At 43.9% G+C, this 16,938-nt stretch overlaps 1 protein-coding gene across 1 annotated transcript in view; it reads left to right on the top strand.

Moving 5' to 3' along the window:
* ATPIF1 (ATPase inhibitory factor 1) overlaps window positions 1-2,538 on the top strand; it is a gene marked incomplete at its 5' end in the record, with an annotated part of 2,866 nt that extends 328 nt beyond the window's left edge. The window contains one exon of the mRNA XM_006777630.1: window positions 2,279-2,538. Coding sequence (XP_006777693.1) covers window positions 2,279-2,426 — 148 coding nt within the window. The remainder of the gene's footprint in view (window positions 1-2,278) is intronic.
* Between the last annotated feature and the right edge of the window lie 14,400 nt (window positions 2,539-16,938).

Below are 16,938 nucleotides of genomic sequence, written 5' to 3'. Positions count from 1 at the left end.
CCCGGGTTCCCGAGCCCTGACACCCTTGCTCCTAGTCCCTGCTGAGTAGTCCCAGGACCCCCAGTCCAAGCCATTTCCACCTGCGCTTCTCCATTACTCTCAAGCCACGGCCCGATTCTTCCAGAATCGTTTGCCATCCCCACCCGTGGAGTTCTTCCCAGATCGTGCGAAGCGCCCCGAGCCTTTGCATTGTCTGGATCCAACCTCCGAGTTTGCTCCCTGCGCCAACACCCAGAATCCTTCTGTGATGTTTTCTCCTCCACACGCCTTAGCTTTGCTGCCCCCTGAAGGATGGATCCCCTGACTCTTCAGACCCACCCCTCGACCTCCACAGGCCTAACTTGGCCAGAGCGAGGGGGTCATATAGGAGCTGAGTGCTCCAGATTTGAAATTCCCTTCCTCATTTCCTGGAGACTTTTGCCCGGCTCCGCCCAGCTGGATGACTTAATCTCTTAGTGTCTGAAGTGGGGCCCGCCGGTGTGGCTCAGTGGTTGGGCATCACCTGTAAACCAGGAGGTAACCGTTCAGGTCAGGGCACATGCCCAGGTGATGGGCTCTATCCCTAGTGGGGGGCGTGCAGGAGCCAGCCGAACAATGATTTTATCATTGACGTTTCCATATCTCTCCCTCTCTTTTCCTCTCTGAAATCAATTTTTTTATATATATTTTAAAAAAGAGTATGGAGTGGGGCCCTAGCTGGTTTGGCTTAGTGGATAGAGCCTCTGGAGTGCGACTGGCATGCAGACAGGGTCCGGAAGGGCAGTGCCTTGGTTGCAGGTTCCTCCCAGCCAGGGTCCTGGTCCGGGCTTATGCAGGCGGCAACACATCCATGTTTCTCTTTCTCTCTCTCTTCCACTCATCCTAAAAATCAATGGAGAAATATTCCCGGGTGAGGATTAACAAAAAAAAAAGAGTATGGAGTGGCCTGGGCCTCTACATTTTTACCAACCCTGAGTTACCTTTTACTGACTTCTCTGCACAGTAAGGAATAGCATAGGACTTATCTCTGCTTCTCCTTTGGCCATCTTTTCACTTCTGCCTTCTCTTCCTCGCTCTTAAGAATTATCACCTTGGCCCTGGCCACTGTGCCTCAGTTGGTTAAGCCTCACCCATGCTTGGAAGGGTTGCTGATTCCATTCCAGGTCAGGGCACATGCTGGAGTTGTGGGCTCTTACATGAATGTTTCTCTCTTCTCCCTTCCTCTTTCTCTGTAAAAATCAATAAACTATTCTTAAAGGGAAAAAAAATAAAAAGAATTATCACCATGGCCCCTGCCAGACCAGAAAGCCAAAGTACAGCCTTAAAGACCACCTAAGTGGCCTCCTATATATTTTTAAATAAATTTTTTTTTATTTCAGACAGAAAGAGAAGAGAGATAGAAACATCTATGATGAGAGAGAGTCATTGATCGGCTACCTCCTGCATGCCCCCTACTTGGGATCAAGCCCGAAACCGGGCATGTGGCCTTGACCAGAATCAAACCTAGGACCCTTTAGTCTGCAGGCAGACGCTCTATCCACTGAGCCAAACCAGCTAGTAGGGCTCCGCCCCCCTCCTCACCCGAAGATGTTTTTATGTTTGTTTGTTTTTCAGAGAGAGAGAAACATCAAAGTGAGAAAAATATTGATTGATTGCCTCCCATACACACTGCAACACAGGTTCGAGCCCACAACCTAGATATGTGCCCTGACCAGGAAGCAAACCCACAACCTTTCGATGTACAGGGCCACCCAGCCAGGGCTATATTGTTTCTAAATTGGACTGCCAAGTGCTGCCCATGCAATAGGTCCCTTCTTTCCCCACTTCTTTTTTGCCTTTACAGTGGGCCATGCATTTCTCTAGGCAAAGAAAGCCCTAGGTAAATTAGGATAGATTGCAAATATTTGTCCTTTAACTATACTCCTTTGTCTATTCCTCATTTCCCCAAAAAGGGGATTCTGATCTCTTGGTTATTCCTCTGATAATGTATTGGGACATACGTCACACCTCTGTGGAGTTTTCTGTTCTAAAGAGGAATGTAAAAGGAGTAGCTCATGAATGATGTAATTTCAGGCACTAGCACCAGAAAAAATGGAATCATTTTGGTCATTTCCTAAAGATGGGTGCATGTTAAGGTGGAGTATTCTTTCACTAGTGGGGCTTGAGGAGGTAGAAGAGGATGACCAGCCAGACTCCCATGGGATTGGGACTCCTTTGCCTTAGGTATTGCATGTTATGCTCAAAGATCTCCTTGGGGTGATGGATTAGGATTAAACCCAGAGCCATTGTTTACTTGTAGAGAGCGGACTAAAGAACAACTGGCAGCCCTAAAGAAACACCATGAAGAAGAGATCAATCATCACAAAAGGGAGATTGAGCGTCTGCAGAAAGAAATTGAGCGGCACAAGCAGAACATCAAGAAACTGAAAGATCATGGTGATGATTAAGTGCACACAGTTCCCCATAGAATGGCTACATACTGTCCACTTCTATGAAGACATAGTTCTGGTAACTAATATCTGTGCTGCCAGCAGATTATAATAAATTGTGATCAGTGAACTGTGTCTAATGCCTTCTACCGTCTGGAGAGGGGTGGGAACACTAAATGCTAAAATGTATCAGACAGGGTATCTGCACTTACAGACAAAGCACAGCAGGATAAGTGCTGTGTCACGTGGGGAGAAGGGGGGTCGGGTGTGACACAGGGAAAGGCCCCTTTCCCTGTCTGAGTCAGAGGTTCAGAGAAAGCTTCTTGAAGGGCAAACCCCAACCCAAGGTCAAGAGCAGCCTGGAAAACAGGTGAGTAGTTGCTTAAAAGGTACAATCCAAGGAACCATCAGTCCGTTTTGCATTTATAAAATGGAGTAGAGAACTCTTCATATGAACTAGTTATCCTTGTTCTAATTATTTTTGTGCAGATGGAGAGAACTGGAATTAGAAATGATGTGTTGCCTACGGTTAGTAAATTGGAGTTGAAATTTGGCATCTAGGGTTTTTGATTTCTAATCCAAGTCTATTAATAGCAGAGAATCACAATTATATCCTAGGTTATATTTTGCGAGCTTGCTCTTGATTCAAAGTAGACTTTAACAAACTAGTAGTATAACTCCTCTAAGCCCCCCAAAAAAGTTATTTTTGAGGTGATTTTTAGGGCCATTGGCAAGACATTTTCAAATCAACAATTCATTAGATCATTTGCCCCAGAATTACTATGAACAATTTGTTGCAAGACCCTATTATTACTTGTACACAAAGGCTTTAGGGCCATTGAATGGTAAAACCTTGGACAAGTCATTGGCCCTGCTCTTGCAGACAAGACACTAGATGGCCGTTTTCAAAACACTTGCCCGTGATGCTGCTGATGGAAAGTTTATAAATAGTCCTGAGGTATAAGTACTGAAATTCAAGTGGCCAACAACAAAATGACCTCCAAGACAAGGTACAAGAAATGACCATACTAAGGTCACATGCCTTTTTGAAAATTTTACAGCAGTACAAAATTTGGAAAGTTTACAAATGACATAAGGAACAAGTAACATCTTTCATTTTGCTTTTTAAAAAAAACCCTCACCCAAGGATATGTTTTTACTTATTTTAGAGAAAGGGGAAGTTGCCTCCTGTGTGCGCCCAACCAGGGATTGAATCCAAAACCTAGGCCCGTTCCCCATCCCAGAAACGAACTGGGAGCCTTTCAGTGCTCCAACCAACTGAACCACACAATCAGGATCATTTTGCTCTTTTTTTTTTTACTAAAATTAAAAAGGCATACAAAATCCCCTAAAAATCTAATGATGATTGGATAAAGCAAGCAGAAGTTGAAACTTTAAAATAAAGATGAAGAATCATAACGTGAATTCTTCAGTAAAATAATTTTTGGAGCAGCCTAATTTAAGACTAGCAAATGTTGCCCTGGCCGGTTTGGCTCAGCGTCAGCCTGTAGACTGAAGGGTCCCAGGTTCGATTCCGATCAAGGGCATGTACCTTGGTTGTGGGCACATCCCCAGTAGCAGGTGTGCAGGAGGCAGCTGATCCGATGTTTCTAACTCTCTATCCCTCTCCCTTCCTCTCTAAAAAAATCAATAAAATAATTTTTTTAAAAAAGACTAGCAAATGTCCATGATCCAGCAGCATCTGGGAAACTTGTTAGAAATGGAAATTCTCATCACAGACTTGCTGAGACTGAGGGTGGGACCCAGCAATCTTTTAACAAGCTCCCCGAGGTGATTCTGATTTGCACTAAAGTTTGAGGACCACTATACTACAAATACAGTAGTTTCTGAAATTTGCTGGCCTTGGGCATAGAACATTTTTGTAAAGGCATTTTATTAAGTATAATCATGATACATTTTTTAAAAGTTGAATTTATTGGGGTGACATTGGTTAATACAATTGTATAGGTTTCAGGTATACAATTCTGCAATACATTGTCTGTATATTGTATTGTGTATTTACCACCCTGAGTCAAGTATCCTTCCATTGCCATAATAATAGGTTTTTTTAAAATTTCTTTATTGATTAAGTTTTTACATATGTGTCCTTATCCTCACATTACCTCCCATCCCCTACCCCCAACTCATGCCCTCACCCTCCTGTTGTCTGTGTCCATTGGTTAGGCCTATATTCTTGCATATAAGTTCTTTGGTTGATCTCTCCCCCCATAATATAGTTTTTAATATGAAAGGTATTTGAGGATTTAAAAATTAAAGTATATTAAACATTATTCTTGTACAAAACTTGAATATTTTATTTTTTAATCTTTTTTAAATTGATTTTAGGGAGAAACATCAATTTTTTTGAAACACCAATTTTTTGTTCCACTTATGATTTATTTGGTTGATTCTTGTATGTGCCCTGACGGGGGATCAAACCTGCAACCTTGGTATTATATCAGAACAATACTAACCAACTGAGTTACCCTGGCCCAGAATAACATTAACATTTTAGAACATAGCCTTCCATAGAATACAATTTGGAAAATACTATCCTGATTTATTGCATTAGTTTAAATTCTTTTTGTTTACAAGTAACAGAAACCAGCACTGGCTGGCTTAAGGAAGAGAAAGGTAATTTATTAAAAGAACAGGGGCTATTGTTTAAGAATCTCAAGAAGACTTGAACAAACAAAACTTGGAAAAGACAGGGGCCAGAGAACTCTGAGCAGATCTGTCTAAACAACTTCCTAACCACCTGTGTCAGAATCATTGGGGCCAGCCCAGCTGGGTGTCTCAGTGGTTGAGAGTCGACCTATGAATGGTTAGTTAGATTTCTGGTCAGGGCACATGCCCAGGTTGTGGGCTCCATCCTCAGTGTGGGGCATGCAGGAGGCAGCCAATCAGTGATTCTCTCTCATCATTGATGTTTCTCCCTCTCCCTCTTTAGAATGAATAAAAATATATATTTTTAAAAATCACGGGGCCATTTAAAAAATAAATATTTCAATGGAATTTCACACCATGAAGTTACTTAACAATTGCACAACAATTTATGTTCATGAAGCACTTTACAAATACTTTACTCATTAAATCTCAGTATATTTCTGGCAATGTGTCCATACCATTAGTTTAATTTCATAACCAAAGTAACTGAAGCAGGGGACGGTGAAGTAACTTTTTCAAGGTCGCACAACCAGGCTTGTGCTGAGCCCAGACTTGACTTCAGAACTCCTAGTCCCACAATCTCGAGTTGCAGTTCCAGTGTCGTGGTTCAGCTGCCTATTCGCTCCCTCCTCAGGGAGACAGGTCAGGGAGCTGCCTGGACATCTGGGAGCGGGTGGTAAAGGCAGAGGTTCCTGACAGTAAATGTTGAAGTGCCAGTACTTGGCATTGTGCTAGATTTTGGCTGTGCCGTGAATCCCATGAGCATGTCAATACTTGCCTATATAGTGCAAACACATTTGCAATAGAGCTGGGTTTAGAGTTTCACATCAGTAAATACAAAGTTGTAATCCTCAATCCAGGCTGTGCATTGAAATACCTGGGGAGTTTTAAAATTAAACCAATGCCTCAGGACCAATTAAATCCAAATCTCTGAGGTGGGGGCCTGGGCATGAGTATTTTCACAAAGCTCCCTAGGTTTTTCCAATAGGTGGCTTGCGTTGAGAACCACTGGTGTAAAGGACCCTTCCAGATCTTCTGCATAAGGTATGCGCTGCGGGTTGTTCACTGCATAACGACACCTAGTTGAAGGGGCCAGGGAGGACTGTGAAATTCTGCTCAACAAACAGTATACTCTAGTTTAGGGTAATATTTCTTCTGAAAAAAAGGGTCACCTTTTGTCGTCTGATTTCCATAAAAAGGACTCCGGTTCATTCCACTATCCTCAAATATGCATTGCTGCATAACCTACATATTCCATTTTCAAATCTTTTTAAATGTATAGATTAAAAATTAAGCCCTGGCCAGGTATCTCAGTTGGTTAGAGCACTGTCTGGATATGCCAAGGTTTCTGGTTCATTCACCAGTCAGGGTACATACAAGAATCAACCAATGCAGCCCTGACCAGTTTGCTCAGTGGCTAGAGCGTCGGCCTGTGGACTGAAGAGTCCCAGGTTCGATTCTGGTCAAGGCCATGTACCTTGGTTGCTGGTACATCTCCAGTAGGGGGTGTGCAGGAGGCAGCTGATCGATGTTTCTCTCTCATCCATGTTTCTAACTCTCTATCCCTCTCCCTCCCTGTCTGTGAAAAATCAGTAAAATATGTTTGTTTTTTAAAGGAATCTTTAACTCCAAGCACTGGAAAGGAACAAAAAGCTTGGGAGCAGGCAAAGGAACAAAGAGCATGGGGACACATGCCACTGCTTTGCTTGGTGCCACCTGGCACAAACTCACAATTATCAGATTCCTCCTTGTTCACTACTCTTCTTTAATTGGGTAAAATTCACGTAACAAAAAATTGCCCTGACCGGTTTGGCTCAGTGGATAGAGCATCGGCCTGGGGACTCAAGGGTCCCGGGTTCGATTCCTGTCAAGGGCATATACCTTGGTTGCGGGCACATCCCCAGTGGGAGGTGTGCAGGAGGCAGCTGATCGATGCTTCTCTCTCATCAATGTTTCTAACTCTCTATCCCCCTCCCTTCCTCTCTGTAAAAAATCAATAAAATATATTTTTTAAAAAATGAATCATTGCCTCAACAGCCCGCCCTGCCGAAGAGGCAGTGGAGGACACGCTCACAGAAGCGCTTTCCCAACGCCTTCCGCGGCCAGGCGCCGAGATGTGCAGGAGGTGGCTGGTCGATGTTTCTCTCTCATCGATGTTTCTGACTCTCTCCCTTCCTCTCTGTAAAAAATCAATGGAATATATTTTTTAAAAAAACAACGAATCATTAACCACTTAAAGTGTAAAATTCAGTGGCATTTGGTATCTTCAACATGTGCAAACACCACCTCTAGCAGTTTGAGTGTATTTTTATTACATCCCAAATTCCACACCCATTAAGCAGTCACTCTCTATTCCCCCAACCACCCAACTACTAGTCTGCTTTCTATCTCTATAAACTTGTCTATTCTGAATATTTCATATAAATGAAATCATATAATATGTGACCTTTTGTACCTAGCTTCTTTTACCTAGTGTGATGTTTTCAAGGTTTATCCACGTAGCATGTTTTAATACTTCGTTCCTTATTTATGGCAGACTAGTATTCTATTGTATAGATATACAACTTTTGGTTATCCATTCACTAACTGATGGACATTTGGCTTGTTTCCACCTTTTGGCTATTGTGAATAATGCTGCTAAAAACATTCATGTACCAGTATTAGTTTGGACATCTGTTTTCAGTCCTTTTGGATATATGCCTAGGAGTGGGAATTGCTGAGTCATATGGTAATTCTATGTTTAACTTATTGACAAACTGCCAAACTTTTTTCATAGCAGCTGCAGTATTTTACAGTCCCATCGGCAATGCACAAGAGTTCCAGATTCTCCACATCCTCACCAATACTTGTTGTATCTGAGTTTCTGATGTTGAGGCAAGAAGCTAGGAAAACTTACTTGGCAAGTGCAATGAGGGAAACTGAGACAAGTAGTTAAAGTTGAGCAATTAACAGCCTGCTAACCAAGGTCTTATCTCCCCAAAGCAAGGATGCTTAGGAGCAGATGGTTTACACCTCTGCTCCCCAACTGGAGAGTGAGTGGTTTAAATCACCCTAGTCAAGGAGAGAGATAACAGAACCCAGTTAGTGCCATTAGTGCCAGCCAAACCCCGGAGCAGATGAAGCCAGGGAAATAAATAACAACAACAGAAAACAACAACAATTAGAGCCAAAATAAAAGTAAAGTAGTGAAGCTGACCAGAGAATGATACCAAACTCCCCTATACACTCATTTTGATGCAGCAGCTTATTAAAGGGCACACCTACAAAGCTGTTGAATATTCTGTTGAGACCTTCCCTAAAACTCCCACCTTCAGAAAACATAAAAACCCTTAAGACAAAGGATGCCAGTGCCTTATCTGCCTTGAGCACACCTGCAGGCCCTGCCCCCCACTTCTTTCCTAGGGTGTATACTTTGCTATCTTTCTCCTAAGCTCTGAGGAGTCCCATGAGACTTGCAACCAGGGGAGGAGCAGCTTGTCCCAGACTAACCCCCTGAACCTGTCTCCAAGGACCCCCCCCCCACACCCTTTTGCCTCTGTAACTTGTTTCCTGAGTCCATGCAGTCCAGCATGGCTCACTTCTTTTTTTCTTTTTTTTTTAATATATTTTATTGATTTTTACATAGAGGAAGGGAGAGAGATAGAGAGTTAGAAACATCAATGAGAGAGAGATATCGATCAGCTGCCTCCTGCACATCTCCTACTGGGGATGTGCCCGCAACCCAGGTACATGCCCTTGACCAGAAGCGAACCTGGGACCCCTCAGTCCGCAGGCCGACGCTCTATCCACAGAGCCAAACCGGTTTCGGCCAGCATAGCTCACTTCTGCCTCTGTGACCTCCTTCCCTGAGTCTAGGTCAGTGATGGTGAACCTATGAACTCATTTTTTTGGTTGATTTTTCTTTGTTAAATGGCATTTAAATATATAAAATAAATATCAAAAATATAAATCTTTGTTTTACTATGGTTGCAAATATCAAAAAATTTCTATATGTGACACGGCACCAGAGTTAAGTTAGGGTTTTTCAAAATGCTGACACGCCGAGCCCAAAAGGTTCGCCATCACTGGTCTAGGTAGTTCATCCTAGGTTCACTCCTGTTGGTGTGATCTTGACTCTTTTATCTTTTTTTAAAAAAAACTTTTATTGATTTCACAGAGGCAGAGAGAGAAACATCAATGATGAGAGAGAATCTGACCGTGACCTCCTGCTTCATAGTTTGACATCCAACCACTAAACCACACCAACCAAGCTCCATCGATTTTTAGAGAAAGGGGAAGGAGCGAAGGGGGAGAGAGAAAGAAACATCGATGTGAGAGACAAACATCATTGGTTGCCTCCCACACTCCCAATGAGGGCAGGGATCAAACCTGCAACCCAGGTAGTGCCCTTGACCGGGAATCAAACCCTCAACCCTGTGGTGCTCAGGCCAACACGCCAACCACTGAGCCCTGCCAGTCAGGACTCCACTTGATTATTAACATTTCCTCTGCCAAGGTCACTCTTTGGTAAGTATTCACATTGGACACAAATATCTCCCCTGCCCTTTAGAGACATTTTCTTGTCACCCCCCTAACATCAACATCTTTCTTCCAAATCCCTGACCATCCAGCCAAACCATCGGTCACAACCCATCTGATGTATATTTATTGAGTGCCTACTGTGTCAGGACTCTGCTAGGTGCCAGGAAAACAACAACAAAACAATCTTGCCCTCACACAGCTTCAATAATGTGAGGGAGGAAAAACAAGTGTGTATATATATATATATTAGGTGAAAGAAAAAATAAAGTTGGGTAAAGGGATTTAAAGTGGCTGGAGGTGAACTATTTTATATAGTGTGATCTGAAAAGGTGGTCACCTTATGGAATGAGCTGATAGGGTGAGGCCTAAAGATTATATTAGCATAAGCTGTGAAGATGCAAAATATTCCAAGCTGTAGTCTAGTGGGAAAGGCAAAGAACCTGAGATGAGAGGCTTAACATGGCCAAAGAACAGCAAAGTGGCCAGAAAGTTGGGGCACAAGTGAGCAAGAGGAGTGAGAAGCTGATGAGAGCCATATATGAGACTGCACATCTGGGAGCATAAACTTCCACCTCTGGACATTCCATTCCATTTGGTTTTATTCAAATTGGCTGACTTTGGCCTGGTCTTATCAAGAAAAATAAGCACCTCAAGTTAATGAGTAAAGAACCAAATGAGGTAGTTAAAAGTGCCTGGGTAGTGAGATGAGAAACCCCGGTTCTAATCTCCCTTCTGTCACTGCCTTACCCTTTGATCTTGAGCAAGTGTGTTTGAGCAAGAGTAGAAGGAAGTTCAGATGAAAAGGAAGGCACAGGACCATCATGGGGCTTTGAATACCTTGTTAAATAATCTTGACCCCATTCAGGGGTTTCAAACTCGGGTTCCTACAGAAGCCAGGCAGATAAAACAAATGAGTCAAAGAGGTCTGTGTGTTCTTATTATTATGGGAACTTAGAACTAGAAAAGACAAGTTCAGCTACGTAGTCCCTCCAATAGCTCCACCTGCAAGCCAGTAAGGGAGCTCTCACCAGAACCCAACCACGCTGGCACCTTGATCTCTGACTTTCCCGTCTCCAGAATTGCGACAAAATATATTTCTGTTGTTTAGGCTACCCTGTCTTTGATATTTTATTATGGTAGCCAGAGCTGAATAAGACAGACATCAATAATGTTCACAGAAGCAAACTTTAATTTAAAAATTTTAAATATATTTTTAGCCATTCTGGCACGTGTGAGATGGTATCTCATTGTTGTTTGATTTGCATCTCTCAGGTGATTAGACTCTGAGCCTGTTTTCATATGTCTCTGAGCCTTCTGTATGTCCTCTTTCGAAAAGTGCCTATTTAGTTCCTTTGGCAGGCTCGATTTTTCTATCTCTCTCCCTTCCTCTCTGAATTCAATAAAAATATATATTCTTTTAAAAAGCAAAACAGAATAAATGCATCCATGGGTGGAACAACAGATCAATATTTCTCTTCCTCTCTCTCTCTCTCTAGAGTCAATTAAAACAACTAAAAAAAACAAATATTATAGAAATTAATAAAAAGTCTTACAATTTCTCTATCCCCCTCCACCCCAGAGGTAACCGGATGCTAACAATTTGTTGCAAACTGCCCATTAATTCCAGACTTTTCTTGCCTCTGTATAGTCATGTACATATATATTTTTGAGATCATTCCATATGTATGACCGTGCAACTTGCTTTTTGTTTTAACCTAATATTAAATCCTGAACACAGTTGCATTGCACGTAGAGCAGTAGAGCTACGTCCCTCCGTGTCTGTGCTGCGTGATGTTTCATTGTGAGGACGAATCTGTTCATTACTTCAACCAGTCCCCTTTGATGGGCGTTTTGGTCGCTTCCAGTTTTACGCTTTTACAATAGCGCGACGAACAAGTGAAATACTAGCTTAAGTCAGAAAGCCTGGAACAGGAACACATTAAAAAACAAAAGGTGAGACTATTCGGGTCATCTCTTTTGTACTTTTATGCTTTTCTGGATATCCCAAACTTTCTTACATAATACATGTCACATAACTTGGAATGGAAAAACTAAGTTATAACCAAAATTTTATTAAAAATTAAAAAATAAAAAAGAAAGAAGGGGGGGACAAAAATAAAAAACAGACGGGGTATTCCCGGTCCCCTCCCACGAAGGCGGGGCCGGGAGAACGAAGGGGTGGGGCTCCAAGGTCCGCACCAATCAGAGCCTGGTTGATAGGCAGACCCAGGAGCATTTGGAGACAATTCCCGCCCCCGAGAACCTCCTCAGGGGTAGCTATTCTAACCGCCTGGAAACCGGCAAGGGTCAGTCCTGCGCGCCGCTTCGGGCTGCTATTGGCTGCCGGATAGCCCCGCCCATCTCCCTGCTCACTGGCCAGGGCGGTTTACGTAATGTAATAGTGTCAACAATAAAAAATAAAAAAAAAGACAGGACTGCCAACGTACTGGGAGCCTTTGGGTGAAAAAAGCAAGAGTACTAACCACCGTTTATGTACTCAGTTCCTGCTCAATGCCAGGCTCCGTGCTTCAAACTCTTGAATATTAATGGTTATAATCATCTTTCTTGAACACCCGCTGTCTTCCTGCACTAAGTTAGGTACTTTAAAATAACAGCAACAATACAAATAATAATAATAATTACAGTTTATTGAGCACTTGCTCTGCATCAAGCCTTGTTAAGGGATTTGTATGCATTAGCGCTCATCCTCACAACAGCCCCAGTGGAGGTAAACTTCATTGCCCCATTTTACACAGGAAACACGTTCAGAGAGGTGATGTGACTTGCCTAGGTTCACACAGCTAGAAACCTTCAGCTCTGCTATCCTAATCCAAGTGCAACTTTTTTGTGGGGGGGAAGAGAGGCGGGAAATCTTAAAGGTAGGAAGAGATGGGCCACGATAGTGATAAGAGCCAGGGGCCTTGCTCCAGGGACAGCCTCGGGGTGTTTGAGAAGTGGATGTAGGTTCCCTAGAAGTGGAGAGGGGGAAATAGAGGAAGACACTAGAACAAAGAGAATTGTTCTTCCTTCCTGGGGCAGCCTTTGTCGGTGGCCCTGGACTTGGAGGTCTGGACCCTAAGGTTCTAGTCTCCATTCTGTGACCAACTTTCTGAGGACCTTGGGCAAATGAATGATTCTCTCTGGACCTCAGGCTTCCTGCCTGTGAAATGCAGGATTAAGCCAAAACAATGGGAAGTGCACTCAGACTTGGGGAGTCTGGTCTGGTCCCTCCTGGAAGCAGGGAATTTTCAGCATCCACACGCTCTTTACTTAGCTGTTGCCTGGCCACTTTCCAGGACCTTCAGGCTGTGATAGGGAACCTGACAATCCTCTAAACTCAAAATGGTGTGGGGCACCTCAATCCACCCTTCTTCCCAGTCCGTTCCTGCCTGTAGGGGGCGCTAAGGACTCATTCAGACGACAAAGCCAACCTAAATTCTTAGTGAATTATCCAAAAGCACCCAGCTGGTCAGTTTTTGTATTTGATTTGTTTTTATTAAGAGCGGTGAGTTTTTTGAAACCTGGTTTCTGTCCCCAGTATATAATCAATTAAAACGAATTATATGCATTGCCTAGTCCTCTCCACGGTGGCTAGAGCTAATTTCCAATTCCTTTGTTTTACAGATGAGAAAACAGTTTCTAAGAGCTGAAAAAAGAATTCTCTTGCAGTCATATAGCTACAAACTAGGACTCCTGGGCAGTGTTCTTAAGAGATAGTTGGCTGTGATTCAGAGTCTGTTTGTTCTGCCTCCTGGTGCACAACTCCAGGGGACAATTTCAATTTTAATTGTGTAGCTCCTCAGCTCAGCACCTGTCAGCGAGGAGGACCTCCCTCAGCATCTACCACAATGACTGCTTAATGAGTGATTGAATGGATGAATGTGTGAATGAGCCACAGAGGGGGAGTCCGCTTTGGCTTTATTAAACCTGAAGGAGTTGGGCTTTTTTTCCTGAAAGCTCCCCCAAGGCAGGAATTGTATTCTGAGATGGTAGGGGGGAGTGTTTTGAGAACAATGAGAAGAGTTTAGAAAATTCCATATGGGTGATAAGTCATTATAGCAAATAATTTGGAATTACAAAAACATTTCAAATGCAATGTAGACATAGCTTCAGGACTGGAATGTGATTGAGGAATAATAAAACTTTGGTCAATCAGTGGCCTCAGCATGGCTGATGCAAGAGTACAGAGAGTATGGCAACAGGAAGTAGAGGTCCTTACTGAACCCAAACTACTAGACTTAGGGGAGGAGAGGAATAAACTCAGCCAGAGTCACTGGGCCATGACCCACTGAACTGGAAGCTTTACTGGTTGGATTTCCAGAGCCCAGGACAGTGTCTGGTGCGTACGGGATAGTCAATAAATATTTACTGAATGAAAGAAAAAAGGAAGAATCCAGAACGCTGACCAGCAGGTTTGCTCTGCATGGAGCCAGTTCAGTGACTTATATTTTCATTGGTTCCTTTTGGCTCAGAATCCAGCTGCCCTAACCACCTTCAGAAGATAACTTGGCTTTTCATGGAGGCTCTCCTATCAAAAGGCATGTCTGGCCCATCTGTGATCGGCCACTTGATCACTGTGTTTCTCACTCCCAATTAATTGGAATTCTGCTTTATGCATTAGTTCCTTGTGCTAGCCTGCTTCTTACATACACACTCAGCTTCTTTTCTCATTAGTGGTACAGTGGAGTTTCTGCTGTAGAGTCATTCCTGCCTGAATTTGAATCCTTACTCAACATTTTACCAAACTCTCAGACCATGGCCAACACACCTCTTAAACCTCAGTTTCCTCATTTGTCAAATGGGGGGATAATGCCTACCTCACCAGGTTGTAGTGAGAGTTACAGGAGATAACAGACGTATCCTGGACTGTTGTTGTTCAGCAAAATGTAGCATCTGTGCCTCTATTGAGCTTTTCCTTCCTTAGAGACTGGGTCACAAAAGCTCATGCAATTTAGTATATCAGTATTGCCTTTTCTTTTCACAAAATCACTAACTTTGTAAGTGAAACCTTGGAAAAATTTAGTCCCTTGAAGATTCTAAAGGGTTATTCTACAGAGGAAAGTATTCATATTGACTCAGTCAAAAATATTTACTGAGGAATCACTACATGATAGTGGGGGATACAGACACAACTGGGCACAGTTCCTGGTTTAAAGGAGCTTTGACAGCCCAGCCAGCCTGGTTCAGTGGTTGAGCGTTGACCTATTAACTAGGAGGTTAGGGTTTAATTCCCGGTCAGGGCACATTCCCGGGTTGTGGGCTCCATCCCCAGTGGGGGGCATGCAGGAGGCAGCTGATTAATGATTCTCTCTCATCACTAATGTTTCTATCTTTCTCCCTTTCTCTTCCTCTCTGAAATATATAAAAATACTAGAGGTCCAGTGCACGAGATTTGCAGTCCAGGAGCCCTCTCACAGTCCGAGAGCTCTTGGGGGATGTCCGACTGCCGGCTTAGTCCAGAGACTCCTGCCACTGCCGCTGGCATGCCAGCTGTGAGCCCGGCTGCTGTCTGAGCAGCACTCCCCCTGTGGGAGCACACTGACCAGCAGGGGGCAGCTCCTGTGTTGAGAGCCTGCCCCCCTCATTGTGCATCATAGCAACCAGTTGTTCTGCAGTTTGGTCAATTTGCATATTATTAGCCTTTTATTATACAGGATATATTACAAATAAATAAATAAAGGAGCTCTGGCATAGCCTGGTACAGTCAAAAGAAGATATTATATGACCCTGATGTGAAGTTTTACCTTTCTGAGTAAGCTCAAGTTTCTTCCCTTTGCAAAAGTGGTCAATAACATAGTCCATTGTTTGTTAGAGAGAAGCAGTAAAGTATGTAGACATAACAAGGCTGCATCATGTTGCAGACCATAAAGAGGTAGAAACAATGTGTTGGAGAGTGGGAGAGAGGACTTTGAGCTGAGCTGAAGAAGCAATGTTTTCTGTAGGAAGTGGCATTTCAAAGCCTTCATTCAGGCCACAAACATGAATGAAGACATTGAATGCTGGGTAGGAGGATTTCAGTAGGCAGAGATTTGCAGAGGGAACTTATGGAAGAAAGGCTTGAAGGCCAGAACATTGGGCTAAGTGGCATGTGGCAGAAGACAAAGATGTTAAGATGTGGACCCTACCTTCAAATAACTCATAAGCAAAAGAGTCAGATTAAGACCTGCACACAGAAAATTATAATACAAGGTAGAAAGTAATAGGTCTTATAAAGGAGACCTATAAAGTGCCTTGGGAGGTCAGCAGAGGGTGAGATTAATTTCCTTCTCCCCAGAAGTTGGAGGCAGGAGACCAAGTCATTAGGGTCATCTTTGGAATCATAAGCCTAGACTTGGAAGTTTCAGAGGGGACCTTGTGGGTCATTTAGTCCACCCTCACTCCAGCCATGATTCTCTATTCAGAGTTAACACTGGCTTTAAAATGGAAACGAAAAAAAAAGTGGAGCACTGAAGAAAAACTGTGAAGGAAGAGAATCTGTGGGAAGGGGACCGAAGATTAAATCAGCTTACAGGTGCTGAGGGGCTGGTGGAAGAGACTTCCTCCCAAAGGGAGAGTCGAAGGCCAGGAAAGGAATGAGATCAAGGACGGAGACTATATCTGGATAGACGAGGGATAAAAACAGACTAGGGAAACACCACGTTCCAGGGGGTGGAAGGATAAAGAGGAGTCAGGGAAGGAGTGGCCAGAGAGGTGAGAGAGATCCCGTGGACCGCTTTATCACAAAGTTTCTAGAAAGGGGTGGCAGGGATGGAAACTCAAAGGAGCAGTCGGGGGACACCTGCAGCAATAGGGACTGAAGTTAGCCTGGGGGTTGCCAAGGACATTTCAAAGAATGAAGGCTTTCCCAGGGGCTCTACAAATAAGGTGGATTCTCGGTGTCTGATACATTTTAAGGGTGGAGCCCTCCCGGGGACCAGGGGAACAGGGGCGTGCCCAGATCTGGCTCTATAATTAGCACGACCTCTCCGAACCCCAACCCGTCCCTCCAGGAACTACAAAGCTGAAGAACGTACTTGGGAGGGACTTCACACCTGGCTCTCCGGCCCAGCCCGCTGAAGGCCCGTTTCATCACGCAGCTGTAATGACTCTCCAGGCTGTCACTCTCGTCCGGTGTTGTCAACAATCTGACTAAATCCTTTTGCAAAAGTTTGCAGCATTCGTGCGGGGCTGACTACAGCTCCCAGAGTTCCCGGGCGCTTCCCGGCGTGGATTGGCTGGGCCGCCGGCTCCTGAGGAGGGTGTCGCCCCGCCTCCCTAGGAAACAGGCATCTGATTGGCTGCGGCGCGGGGCTTTTGTGTCCCCGCCCTCCCCCGGGGACCGCAGCGGGCTGGAGGCGCTGCT

Source organism: Myotis davidii, unplaced genomic scaffold (assembly GCF_000327345.1).
Source record: "Myotis davidii unplaced genomic scaffold, ASM32734v1 scaffold149, whole genome shotgun sequence".
NCBI classification, from domain to species: Eukaryota; Metazoa; Chordata; class Mammalia; order Chiroptera; family Vespertilionidae; genus Myotis; species Myotis davidii.
The sequence above is the reverse complement of the archived record's forward strand: the minus strand, read 5'-3'. Positions and strand labels throughout refer to the sequence as shown.